The sequence below is a fragment of the Lepisosteus oculatus genome, chromosome 26, assembly GCF_040954835.1.
Source record: "Lepisosteus oculatus isolate fLepOcu1 chromosome 26, fLepOcu1.hap2, whole genome shotgun sequence".
NCBI classification, from domain to species: Eukaryota; Metazoa; Chordata; class Actinopteri; order Semionotiformes; family Lepisosteidae; genus Lepisosteus; species Lepisosteus oculatus.
In genome coordinates, this window is record NC_090721.1 from 6,223,620 (window position 1) to 6,237,514 (window position 13,895).

The following is a 13,895-nucleotide window of genomic DNA, read 5'->3' on the forward strand; positions in this document are numbered from 1 at the left end:
GGCCCCTGCTGACCGTGCCCTGACTGACTTACCCCACTCGGCCTGTTAGGTTCGTGTGGACATGCTGGCGAAATTCCGGATACTTGGAAGCCAGGTAGGCGAAATCCGGAGGCTTGTCTTTGTACCTGTTTCTGGGGTGCATGGATCTGTTCAGAGCCATCCTGTGGGTTGGGGAGTAACAACAAGCAAACGGAAAATTAAGACAAACGGATCAATCGGAAGGGGCATCAACAAGGTCTGTCAGCTACAGCCGACAATTGGGAAATTCAAAGCACGACAGTGATCGGCAATATCCTGAGAGGTCCCCTTTTCGCTGTGTAGGGAAACAGGATTCATTGTCTGAGCTCATCCGGAGCAGAAAAGAGGGGGAAGGGAATTATTTCCAAAGCCCCATCTGTAATTCACTGGTTTGCATATTGTAAAGGTTCTTCAACAAAGACGTTGCTCGGATATGGATTATGGGTATGAAAGGTCCTCAATCTTTCTGAATGGGGTACAGAGACAAACTAGGAGTGTAGCCCTAGATTGAAAGAGATCAGTCTCACCCAGCTAGGTAAAACCTACATTTGATAACCACTTGTGTACATTTAAAAAATCCCCCAGCTTCAGATCTTCCATGTGAGGTTTCTGGCCCGGTGTCTATTTTTCACCGCCACATTCATTTTGAGCTATTCTGAAAGAACCGAATGTTACTTCCACAACTATAATAGAGAGACTGCGTGGAAACGTGCTTTAGCAGAAAATGTGCTCACTAGTTTGTTTTGGATGAGGAAACAGCACAGCGGGGTATATTGTTTATTTGAATTAAAGACACGCAGGATGAATAAATATATGTTAAACGTCACAAAATAAAACCGATACTTTATCAGTTCTGATTTTTTAGGTTCTTAAGGGGTTTTGGTAAGCATACTGTATAACTCGTTTACTAGTATTTACCATTTTTAGATTTTGCAGTCTAACTTTTAATACGGTTTAACGAATGGCCGCAGGTTAGGTGAAGACGCAGTCAGACCTTGTCACATTCTGCAGCTGGTACTGGTCTTTTATACAACTCCGTAAAATGCATTGTGCTTTTAAAATGGTTGGACGGCGCACAAGGAGGGACATTTCGTTGTGTTAAATATTCTATAATACTAGAAGTAAGCGGAATTTAAGAGTTGCATGTTATTTCTATTATGTAGTGATGCAATTGCCTTCCACTTTGTTTTGGATGGACCAGGGTGTTACTGTTCTGTTCTTACTCGTAGGTCATGTTTCACCGCAGATGATGCATTTTTAACTTTCAAAAAAGGGAAAATTACGAACACGGGTATCACGGGTAGGGTTTATATCATTTTAAAGTTACGTAAGAGAAAAGAACGCGCAATGCAATTACAGCGATAACGCCTAGAGTTGTGTGTGGCCATAGCATTCAGAATTTAGGTACATGACGGAGTATTTCCAGGGGTTAACAGGTAACAAATTATCTCTGCTCGCAACTCCAGCATATAAAGAAACCCTTAGCGCTCTGGGATCAGTGTTGCACAGCTTCAAACGAATCGAACACGCATACAACAGCTTTAAACCCAAGTGGGAAACATACAAGTTAAATGAAATCATCATGTTTAAAAACCTCCTATAAAAAAAGGTTTCACTTCAGCTGCTGTGCGGTGAATACGGCAAAACTTTGTTACCTTTTAAAGGTTTTGCTCTCCTTAAGGGATTATGGGATGTTTCAACAATCGTATAGTACGAAAACGTGTCTAAGAATGAAAAAACATATTTTTATGTAAAGCTATATCCGAGTGCAATAGGAACACACATTTCGTCCGTATGCGTTTCTTGCAGTATTATTACCGTAAGGAACCAATCTTCCTGTTCACCATGCTTGGCTACAGCCTATTCTCGTAAACCCTCTGGAAGTACACATGCACTCGGGCCTACAATTTCTCTCCGGAAAATAAAAAGGCCGCAAACTTCGAAATTCGCGCTGCGCAGGCCCTTCGAAGCAAGTCGAAAATGAAATACATATGAGGCGCACCTGTGTTGTGAATGCTGCTGAGATGGAGGAGAATAATCCTAAAGCACCTTCAGTTTTTTTCCCCAAAAAGTAACCGCAAGCATGCAAGCTCGTCGCGTCAGTTCTACGTTTAGGCTGTACGGCAAGGGGAAAGAGCGTTACACTGGGGTCCTGGAGATGACGTCACCGTACGGCACGAAGAGCCGCACGGCTCATGGAAAAAATGTGATTGATGGTTGCAATAATAGATAGGTCATGTGGGTAACCTTTCTTTCAAAACGCATAATCTGATCATCTTTAAAACCATGACAATCGACGGGTAGAACGTTAATAACGTTTTCATTTGATTTAACGCTTTGTGCAGAATAACCTAATGGTGTATTTAAAATAAATCAGGCCAGGAATAAAAGAATAAATAACATTAGCCTTGTGTACTGCTTCTTATTCCGTACTGGAGAGAACAAGTACCAGCGTGATTTCCGTAGTGTCCTACTAGTACAGAAATAAAAAAAATATTCTTTACTTGTTTGGCGCCGCCTCGGATACAAAGTTAAGGTTTAAGACAGGTCACGTTGGTGTACGTAAACCATCTGAAATTAACAGATGTGCATCAGCTCATATGCATTTCCCCTCCGTGTGAAAAGCAGAGTGATGTGTCATAGAATTTAAGAGCTGTTTATAATTGCTGGACGTTTAATTAACACTCCCTTAAATTACCCCCGCCCGTCTCCTGCACGCTTTTGGCTGAAGACGTTTAATTAAGGCGAAATGAGTGAAAAAATGAGTGTTGTGTAGGTGTGAAACGTGCAGCGCTGTATGAATAATGGATGGTTTCAACACTGAATGTCTGAAATAAAAAACCGCTCTCGTTTCACTAATTTTAAATTCTGCACTATAAATTCTCTTGCCTGCGAAGTGCGTATCGTGTTTACTTTTTTTCGATGCGCTTTCCGTACCTCCAAAACCGCGGTACACGGTATAAAATAATTCCAGCGCCGATACGTTTAATAAAGTCGAAAATGTCTCCAAATCTCCAATAATAAATACATAAATTTAATAGCTACTGATGGTGTATCTTATTTCACTTCATTATATTTCATTTAATTAGCCAGTAATCGATTAAGTGTATAACGTGATGTATTATTTTCTCCGTCTCAAGTATAATATACAGTAGGAACAGGTGGGATTTAATTTCACGAAGTAGAAAAAAAAACGTTTTGGCTGTGCAAAGTACCTCCTTCACGGCACCTGCACACACGCAGCCTCTACTGTTAAAATGGCTTTTGACTCCGGTCACGTTTAGATCACAGAATACCGCAAAGAAATGGGGATTTTTTTAAGACGCCTTTCCTCTCTGGATCTTGAAACATTAATATGGAATGCGTGCTACAAACGCATGAGAGGGGCGGTTTTATAGTTGTAGTAAATGTGTCTCCCAGCGTTTATTCAGTTTCCCGGGTATTTTCATTTGAACGACTTTGACTAGTGACCTTTCCTGCATCCGAGGCAGGCTTTTTAAAGATAGTGTATCATCTCTGAAGCCATTATGGTGATTAATCACCAAGCCCCATGTTAATAATTAAAAATACATTGGATAAATATGAATATTTAACGTCTTTAACACATTGTGGGATGATCTAATTACCCAGCCGTATGAAATGTATTAATTTATATATCCCGAAGCTGTATCATTGAGAATATGAGATCTCATCAAAAATAATGAGAAAAAAGTTTCATCTCAATAGACAGAAATAAGGACTACGAGAAATTCTTTGATCAAAGCAGAGAGCTGCTTGTGACTGAATTATATTGGTATCTCAATGTTACGACATGCTTCAAAATCTTACATAATATTTCTTCATATCAATATGCATATACTGTACCACAATTAGGTCAGTTATACTTATTATACTGGTATTCTAGATGCTCCAACAATGCATTGAATGTCAATGAGACAACAGGAATGAGTTCTCATTCCATATGCTTATTGGGTATGTAGCACTAATTAATGCTTCCCCATCAAATGGCTTTAAAGCCTCTAGCTGTGAAAATATAGGATCAACCTATCAGTCGATGCACATCATCGTGTTCAGATGGAAGGGGCACACTTAAAAATAAAGTGAGAGCTGTAAAAATCCTGTCCTCAGGAGTGCCATGGGTTGTTAAAGAAAATAAGAACACGGTATATTTACACATTTTTTTTAATTATGTTGCAAACAATAATGACATCCAGATATATTGTTAACAATTTACTGTGTGTGAACAGTGAGAGACCATGAAAGCAAAAATCCCGTTAGAGCGGCGAAGTCTGAAGCCCTCGATCTATTCACAAGGCAGGTATAGCAGAGGGATGGATTTGGTGCCAGTGAAGGACCAACAGACGCAAAACGAATCAAGTTGCCGTTCAGCCTCTATCTATCCATAAGGCATGTGCAGCGCAGGAATGGCTTAAGATCTGTGAAAAGAGCAACTGTTCTGTATTCACAGGATATTCCTCAACACAATATTCAGCATATCTGGCAATAGCATTAATTTAGTAGCTAGAAAACTACAGGCAAATATTGCCTCCGCTCTCTCCCCCCCCAACTCTTTCAATTTGTCGAAATGTACCACGGCTGGGTCAGAGAGAGGCATCCTCAAGAAACAGGTGGGAATAGTTGGTAACTTCCAGGCAGATCCCCATCTTGCAAAGGACCTTCCCAAGGAGCATCATCTGCTGAATGCTGCCTACTGCCAGGGAGCTGCATCTGATCAACTGCCATTATGGCTTCGTTAATAAAGTGTAAATCCGTGGAGACCACATGAAAAAAATCTAGAAGTCTAGAAAGAGGGAATTATACGACAGGAATTGTCTACATTGCTCAGTCCCCTGCTTTTTGGCTTATCAAATCACCTTGTAGTTTACAAAATAAAAATTGCTCAACAAAAACATTTAGAGGGAAAATTGCCCTCCCCTTAGTATGCAATTTTTTTTTCTCATCGTACAGTACTTGGGCACACAATATACTGTGCAGTATCAATGCAGTCAGACCGATTTTATACACCTCTCCCCACTCCTCAGTATGATCGAAATAAAAAAAAAAGTGACGAAATGTGACTTGGAGGTCTGCAGAACGCCACTCCAAACAGGAACATATACTACAGGAGGCATCAATGGTGTTCACTTTGGGGCACTTATCCCTCTGGGCTTATAATCTGCCAAATCCCGTTAAAAAAAAGTCAGTATTCTTCTGGAGTTGTCCTCCATACAAATCACAACCCAAGTCATCTGACTACACGGTAGTGCTGCCTGCAGCTATCATGATTGATCCATCTGGTGGGATGTAACCATTCTTTATTAAATGTTCGGGTAAGACAGCAATCAATTGGTCCAGCTACCCTACTGTTCATGGAAAGGCATTTTCTATATTTTACTCTGAATTTTTAAAAGAACATTAATATAGCCTGAAGTCATCTACATGGAGCAAGCATCCAACCAGGTGTTGCCCTCCCAGACAGTTCAATCCCCAGTATTTTTTCACATGCAGCAGTACTGTATTGACTTTTACAGATCTCATACTATTCACTAACAGATTTCAGCAGCAGTTACTTACAGTACACACAACAGGAAATTGGCAAAGAAGCTAGATAATGGGTTGGTTAAGCAGTGGAATTCTTTATTATATAATTGCAGTTTCATGAAAAGGCGAATTAAAATGATATCTGCATATGCATTTTTATTGTTTTAAATTTCTTAAATCTTCAGTCAAAGCAGACCAAAGACCTAATAAGGGCAGGGATGTGCAAGTTAATTGTTTTTTTCTTCAGTGCTAGGCCAGCAGCTGTATATTCATAAAAACTCGGTTGGTTTGCCTGATGCTGGAATTTTTACATTTCCTTTTGTTTTGCATTTTGGAAGAAAGATCATAGAATGAAAAGGAAAAAAAAAGTGCCAGTCGTAAGACCGTTAAAATCGTGTCTGAATGGGCCTCTGGCACTCACATATTGAAAACTTCACCAAACAGTCTGCATTTGGCTCTTTTACACTACAGCCAGACAGCCAAGTCAAGAGATCTGTACAAACCGTTGCATGAAATTTCCTTAACAGTAGGAGTTACCATTACAGGCTTGCTTCTCTAGTAAGATCATAGAAATCCAAGTGCAGTACCTACATACTGAATTGTTTCAGATTTTTGTCAAAAAAAGTCCCTGTTACTTGACAGATTTGTCGTTTTTCTCCTTCAAGAACAAGTGCACTTTTTGTAGAAACCACTTTGCTCCAATTTTGTTTTCCTTTCTCTACAAGGAGAGATCTTTGCACATCCCCTAACAAACAACTGTTAAAGGGGAACTTTGAACCCTTGTCACGCTGTATGTCTCTGGCTAGGATGAATGGCACACCTGGACATGGCATTGTTACACAGCCAAGCTCCTCGGCCTTCTTCGCTCACACCCTTCTGTCATGCAGCATTAACGATCGACTGATCCTCAACAAAGTAACATGATTTTAGAGGTGTAGTAAATAAAACAAACACGAAACAAATAATGGTTAAATTGGTGGAAAGAGGAGCACGTGGACTCAAAAAACAAGGAAGAGGTTCATACGCGAAAGTGATCTGGAACAAAAAAATATCTCCAATAAACTGCATCGTATAAAATTCCAAATGGTGCTACTTAAAACTTGTTCAGATTTAGTGAGGAGTTTATTTAATGATAAGAAAATTGTGTGAATCAATGGCTGCTTTAGACAAGGTGCTTAACCCAACTTTTAGAGGGCAGAGCTTGTTAACTATTAAGATCCAAGACACAGCATTGGCTGAAGTGGCCAGATTAAAGGTTGGACATTTAAAAAGTGAAAGGCCTGGTATGCTGACCCAATGCCTAGCCTATTAATTGAGATGCCACTTGAAATATGTCATATTGTAGTATTTTTATTTCAAAAAAGCACACATTCAGGCAGAGTAATTTAATTCAACCTTCTCCCCTGGTTAACTTCCAATTGTAGTTTAGACATATGCCATGACAAGGGTACAAAGTTTAATTCCCCATAGTCTCACGACGGAACAGTTTGAAACACATTCTTAGATGCAGTCATTAATATATTATCTAGTTTCACAATAAGAGAATGGTAAGCACACTTCAGAAGTGATGTTACATAGCTACACATTATTCCATAAACGAGCCCCACAGACAATCAAATTTCCACGGAGGGATTATAGTTTTTCGTTTTCTCAAAGAGGTCACCGATCTAGGCACCAACAGACTACGACAGTGGGGAAAAAAAAGAGACAAAATAATCTGACACATAAGAACGACACTGTCATTAAATTATCAGTTTAGTGCCCTACTTTTAATTACCCAGTCAACTTCTGCCTTCTTTAGGTTAGGCCAGGTGAAACTCCAGCCTGTGTTCTTAAACCTATGGTACTTCTAGACAACGTTATGTAAATTTACAGTATACAATTTTGGATTCACCATGCAAGAATACTTTTTTGTGTAACATTTAATAGCTCAATCTACATCCAGAATAATTTACATAAAAGGACAATAGTTATTTAAACAGAGCGATGGGTAATAACCATGGTATTTGAGTGCATCCAGAGGAGAAGAAGTAGGAGGAAGGTGGGCTGGGAAGGGGAGGAGTGGGGTGCAGTATGTATGATCAGCGGCACTCCCACACTTTTACTGTTTGATCTACACTCCCAGTCACAACATAAGGAGCCGTCTTGTGGAAATCTACAAGCAAAAAAAAAAGTGAAAAAGACCATTAGTAACAAATACAGCTGCTGTAGCCCTGTAGAATTCTGCATGAATAGAGAAGAAGGGTCAAAGACTGATTTCTTATTGCTGTGCTGGATATATTTACATTTAACTTTAGTTATATCTATTCCTGTAAACCTTAATGTTTCATTACAAGGATTACAATGCCGTTTTTTGATTGTTCAATTTAAAGCATTATTCCTAGTGTACATTTCAAGGATAACAACTTTTCAATATCAATTCAACAAGTTACAAGGAAAATATTTTTTTGTAGTAGATGTATAAACAATACATTGAATAGACATATAAGAGGTTGATCAACGGGATTTCTGTTTTGAAAGTTACAGGCTAATGGAAGTGGTCACTGCTGGAAGCAAAACAAGCTATATATTAACCAACGCATCTTCTACACTAGGTTACAGAGGCTGTCTTATAGGATTCCATCAGTTTCTACTGATTGTACACTTGAACAAGCTAGCGTCTGTTCACTGGTTCTCTTGAGCCTCAGATGCAGTCACCTGAACTCCCACAGAAAGAAATCTCTGACAATACCACCAACACTTCTGTTAAATAAAATGGAAATAAAGACTTGATTCTTTTAGGACCTGATAGGTCTATAAGCAAAGTATAATCATCAATAACCAAACAAGGGAATTATCTTTCTGAAGAGACATAAATTAAGTACATTTCAGACAGTCTTTCCACAGACATCACTACATATCATACAACATCTCAAGAGAGTTCTATAGCCTCGATCCTTTCTAAAGCCTTGGATAGTGAGAAACTGGAAATCCAAGCTTTTCTGTTGTAACGGACTCCGTCCTGGCCCCAGGACAGTGCTCATTTGCTGAAGAATTTGTGCTTCAAGCATGAACCAAAGCACAAAACTGTCCAAGCACTGGGATTTATTATGCACTTAGTTCATCTTTGTAACTCTGAAATTCTCTGTTGTGAATCTGAGCCAGAGGGAAATGTCTGGCAAAGGGGCTGAAAAAGGCATCTGACTGTAACGATACAACAAAACAAAGAAAACAAACCACTACAACGTCTCCATCTTCCATTAGTCAACAGTAAACAGTGGCTATTGTGGACTGAAGATCAAAGGAATTAAGAGATAAACCTCATAGTTTAGCTCTTGCAGTGATTTATTCATTTAAAGATAAATAAGTCATGAACCTTTTACTTGGTACTGGATACTGCTACAGCCTTCTCACAATCTCAACAGCTGCACTGTATTTAGATATTGATATGGCCACGTCTTAAGCAGCACCTACCCAGAGAGGTAACAAAATGTTCATGGGCACTCAGGGTCTTCATGCACCGCTTGTTCTTGTAGTCCCAGATCCGCAAAGTCTTGTCATCAGCACAGCTCACAATGAACTTTCCTCCAGGGTGAACCAACACTCCGCGCACCCAGTTATCATGGCCAACCTGAGGGACACAGGACAGCCAGAGCTGAGCATGGCCTGGACCCAGGAAACTAATGCTCACTCGCAGGAGAGAAATAAGTAATCTAGTTGAAACAAGGTACTTCGAAACATAGGGCAAAAACAATTTAGTGGAATCAAAAGCACGCCTCTTGATTAACACAGATCAGACTATTCAAAGATGACAGTATATTTTCTTTCAGCATAAACCAGCAAATAAAAATTAGCACCTAACAAAAAATAAATTTGCACCATCGTTCGTATACAATTCTGCTCTGAATGGACTATTAAAGCCATCTCCTGCTCCACTCACCAGCGTCATAAGGCACATGCCAGTGCTGACATCCCACATCTTGATAGTCTTGTCTCTTGAGCCTGAGAGCAGGAAAGGTCCAGGCTTGCCACTCTTCTTATTCTACACCAAGGAAAAGAGATGGTTACAAGAGATGTTACCATTGCTTGTTGTTTAAACCATATATTATTCTATGAGCATCATGTCTGAACAAATAAAAAATGCAAGTATTCTATGGTAGTCTATGGTAGTCATTTTTATCCATTTGTCTTAAAATAATTTGTTTTTTAAAGCTGTTTATGTTAAGCATTAAAACAATCTTTCAAACCAGATTGTTTCTCTCATAAGTGTGACTAGAATATTTTTAAACTGACTTCTAGTGTCTAAACTGACTTCATTCAAGAAAGACTTACTGCATCATACTACAAGTTAGGCTTACTGGGTAAATTAGTGCTTGGAACATGAAAATCCAAATCTGCCCTTCTGTGTGTAACATTTCTACATAAATGTATCCTGACAACCTCACTGGCCCATCTGGGCAATTCAATCCCACACAGAAGGGGCATCTGGGTTTTCTGTAGTATCACATTTTCTCTGGCTTTCACAATCAGCCCGCCTTGTGCTACATTTCAAACAAAGCCTGCATTGCATGTTCCCACCATAATTTGGGCATTGAGAGTGCGATAAACAAAGCTTCCCTCTCTCCTTTCACTAAGTATCAGTATTAGAAACCTACATATTCGATTAGTAGTTAACTATCTGAAAAGGGTGAGTGGAGTTTTGGAGAACAGTCTACTTCTTTGTACAACCAGGTGCTTCAGTCTTACTGTTATTTAACCAGCTCCCAGTTCAACAAATGGCAGCATTACGGCCAATTAATGGATTAACTGCGAAAAAAGGCTCCATGTAATAGGGTTTGGTCATATTCATATGTATAAAGATAACCAATTCCTGAACGCTACAAGAAGTTCAGTTCAGAATCTCTCCTCTTTCTTAGATAAGTACACTGACTTTTCTGGCTAAATGAACATTTTACTGGCTCAATGTAAACAAAATTGAACGTTAAAGCCTAACTGACCACCATTTACAATTTATTCATTTGTTTCATCCAAAGCAACTCCCATTTCACTTACAAGATGCAAAGGATGCATATAATAACTGAACATCAGACCAATTAGACTTTCCTATACAATGACAGGATTCATAAGTGGGTGTTTTTTTAAAAAAAACCTCCACCACCCAGGAATAGTCTGATGATATTCTGCTATAGTCATTTGCTTAATTGCATCTGACATGCTGTGATTTGGATTAGAATGGTTTATCATTAAAACTGCCAGAGACATCTCTTCAGAAAAAGCTAATTTTACTCACCAGTGAAGGAAGGAGAATACCATGTCTTTAGATTGTATTACCCACAACTAAAAATTCTTTAAATATTTTACTATTATACTAATTTAACAATTTGCTAAATAAACTAAGAAAATAGAATACAGCATAACTAAAGAATCCACCAATAAGTTAAACAGTTTCTCTTTCAAAAATGCAAATCTAAGGGGAGAATCAGGGTCAATAACACAAACATCAAATTTTACTAAGGGAAATGAAACAGGAAAAAAGATTAGCTCCCAAAACATACAGTAGATCCTGGAACATAACTTGTTTTTAAGATGTACCAATGCAAGCCCAGCAGGGGGCACCTGAGATAATTCCCTTCTCCACCCCCAGCAAGCAGTTATTGTGTGGTATCAATGGCATCAAAGATAGGAAATTTGAAACCCATGGCAACCATTGCTCATAATTCCAAAAGGGCACTTGTATAAATTGGCAATAAGTAAGAACTAATTTGGCAAAGGCAATGAAATATTAGCTGTCAGTATGACTAAAATGTAATCAGAGATTATTAGCTGTACATGATCATGTCACTTTCCCGTTGGTTAAAAACAAGAAAATGAGGGATAGAAAGCAGTGGGGGGTACTACTTCAAAGAACAATGCATTTGGAATAATCTCTCGAAAAAACAATCTGTGCAAAAAATTTCCACAGCATTTAACGCCCAGAATTAAGCTTTCCGACGCCTAATGCTAATTCGAACATTTGGAAGATCACTCCATAAGAGTGCGCCGATTCACAGGCAGGCAAAGATGAAATGAAAAACAGAGAAAGATATTGTGTCTTGCCGCCGAAACAGATCCGTAACAAGATCCATTGCAAAGCAAATTCCAGCTTCGATGTCCAGATGAAATGAGCACCTAAGAGCCAGTCTGGGTCCTGAAACACATTCCCCCAGTTGAGCGTGGGACATTTGTGTCTTAAAGACGCTCGTGTGGTTCAATAAGCTCTCCCAAGCCCGATAAGTGCCAGTGGCTGGCTGGTGAGGCGAGGGAGCGTGCTGACCTCTGATCCTGTCGCTTCAAGGATGGTGGAGTAGGAGCTCTCTGGGGCCCAGGAGATGCACTCCACCACGTGCTCGTGTTCCCGCAGCTCTGCTTTGCACTCTTTATTCGCCACCACCCAGACTCTGACCGTCTGGTCATTGGAGCTGCTTGCGAGCAGTGTGCCGTCCTGGTTCGGCCGCACCATGCGCACCCACTCTCTATGGCCTGTGAATGTCTTCACACAGTACCTAGGGAAGGGGAGCGTAGATGTCAGCTATTCGGTGGGACTTGTGCACAACCAGCAACAGGGACAACCGGTTTCCCGGGGACAACTTCCGAGAACAGAAGACCCAGCTCTGCCTTTGAAAAAGCAGTGCACCTAACAGAAATAAAAATGACCACTTCATCTACAGCACCTGCTAGAGATCCCACAGAAAGAAACCCAATTCCTGGTAAAATCGTAATAGAAAATATGACAAGAGCTCACAGACAATTTAATCCCTTTCAACCCTTTCTGTTAAAAAATATGAATGCTGTGTTTCCCACTATACAGTGAAAACAAAAGAGCAGTTAATGGAACTGCTTGTTTTCTTTTTTTGGTATTCCAACTAAATGTGCTTTTTTCAGTGCAGCTGGGATTGGAGCACCAGAAATTCTTTTTAAAAAATCATGCGAGTGTTACTGTAACTAGAGCAATCAAGCCCCAGTGTTAACTGGAGCATAAAATGTTATATGCAATGCAAAGTGTTCAAGGTCTCCAAATGATCAGGGGAAAATGCTGCTTGGTTTTGGAAGTTAATAAAGGTGACGTTTAAAACAAGTCTCTTGCAAAGTAACCTCTACATGATGCATGCTAAAAAGCATCAGCATACAATCAATTCTGATCAACTGCATCTTCTCCCAGAAGATACAAACTATGGTATTACTTACAACTACTAAACAGTCATATCTCTTCCAATTGCCAAGTTTGCAAAATCATACACAAAATTTAAAATGGCTTTTTAAAGATTACATAAAATTCATTATAACTCACCCAGTTGCTACCTCCCACATTTTAATGGTTTTATCCCTAGAGGCAGAAACTATATGATCTCCATTGGGCATGATAGCTACCGATGAAACATTGTGGTCATGTCCTAAAGAAAAAGCAAACAGATATTTAAGAGCGTGACCATCATAACTAAATATTCAAAAATCCATCAGTGTAAACACCAAACAGACTATGAGATCCATTTTACTCAAAGAATGATGCTGAAGATATACTGTATGTATGCCTTTATACATGAAGAAAATTAAGGACTTACTATAACTTAAGAAAGAACATGACCTAACATTCATCCAAATTTATCATTTTCTTTACACACTGAAACACTGTCATTTTATAATGAATGGGAAATAACAGACATGACAAAAAAGGTTTTAGATAAATTAGTCTATTAAATTAAGAGAAGACCAATTTGCTGTTGCTTTGTTCCAGAAAAAAAAAGCTAATTACACAGGCTGCCGTCTTTAAGCAGCTAAATAGATGATGAAACTCTAAGTAGCCCATAAAAAGCAGGCTTTAATATGAACAGAACCACACAGAGAACGTTATCTTGTCTTCAGAAGGATAATTAAGCTAGATGCCTGAAAAGTGCCACACAAATCTCATAATCCACTACCAAACAATTCGGCCCGTAGGGAGTGTCTGTATCATATTTGTTAAAGAAATTTATCACGGTGAACACTGGATTTCTCCAGCAGGACAAGAATAAAACTGGCACAGAAAAATAATCAGCAAAATATTCCCTGATTCCCTCCATTCACATGTATACAGACATGCTTGAAAGCACACAAAATTTAAAATGGATTAAAAACTACATCCCTTAGTCTTTATTGTTGATCTCATGCCCTGAAAATACACCAAGCTTGAAAATGTCTTATAGCTCAGATGGTTAGAAAATGCAAATTTACTTCAGTTTTGTCCCCCGATCACTAGAGCCTAAAGGCACACATTACTAGATATCTGTTGCAATTTATTAAGAAATTAGGATTTAAAAGGGGTTACCGCCTGAAGTCTGTTT

The 13,895-nt window shown here is 39.2% G+C and overlaps 2 protein-coding genes across 6 annotated transcripts in view; both read right to left on the reverse strand.

Moving 5' to 3' along the window:
* The window catches only part of mettl16 (methyltransferase 16, N6-methyladenosine), a 30,229-nt gene extending 28,092 nt beyond the window's left edge, over positions 1-2,137 (reverse strand). The window contains exons 1-2 of one of the 2 annotated variants that reach the window (XM_015367847.2): positions 2,021-2,137; positions 33-161 (exon numbers count right to left, since the gene is read on the reverse strand). In XM_015367847.2, the coding sequence (XP_015223333.2) occupies positions 33-160 (128 nt within the window). In that variant the 5' untranslated portion in view covers position 161; positions 2,021-2,137. Of the gene's footprint in view, positions 1-32; positions 162-1,836; positions 1,937-2,020 lie in introns of those variants that run through there. The other variant, XM_006641034.3, reaches the window with a different exon arrangement.
* Positions 2,138-4,184: 2,047 nt separating this feature from the next.
* Positions 4,185-13,895, reverse strand: part of pafah1b1a (platelet-activating factor acetylhydrolase 1b, regulatory subunit 1a) — a 36,338-nt gene continuing 26,627 nt past the window's right edge. For all 4 annotated transcript variants that reach the window (XM_015367675.2, XM_015367676.2, XM_015367678.2 and 1 more), the window contains 5 exons: positions 12,866-12,968; positions 11,852-12,080; positions 9,479-9,580; positions 9,013-9,169; positions 4,185-7,714 (listed from right to left, as the gene is read on the reverse strand). In XM_015367675.2, the coding sequence (XP_015223161.1) occupies positions 7,641-7,714; positions 9,013-9,169; positions 9,479-9,580; positions 11,852-12,080; positions 12,866-12,968 (665 nt within the window). In that variant the 3' untranslated portion in view covers positions 4,185-7,640. The remainder of the gene's footprint in view (positions 7,715-9,012; positions 9,170-9,478; positions 9,581-11,851; positions 12,081-12,865; positions 12,969-13,895) is intronic.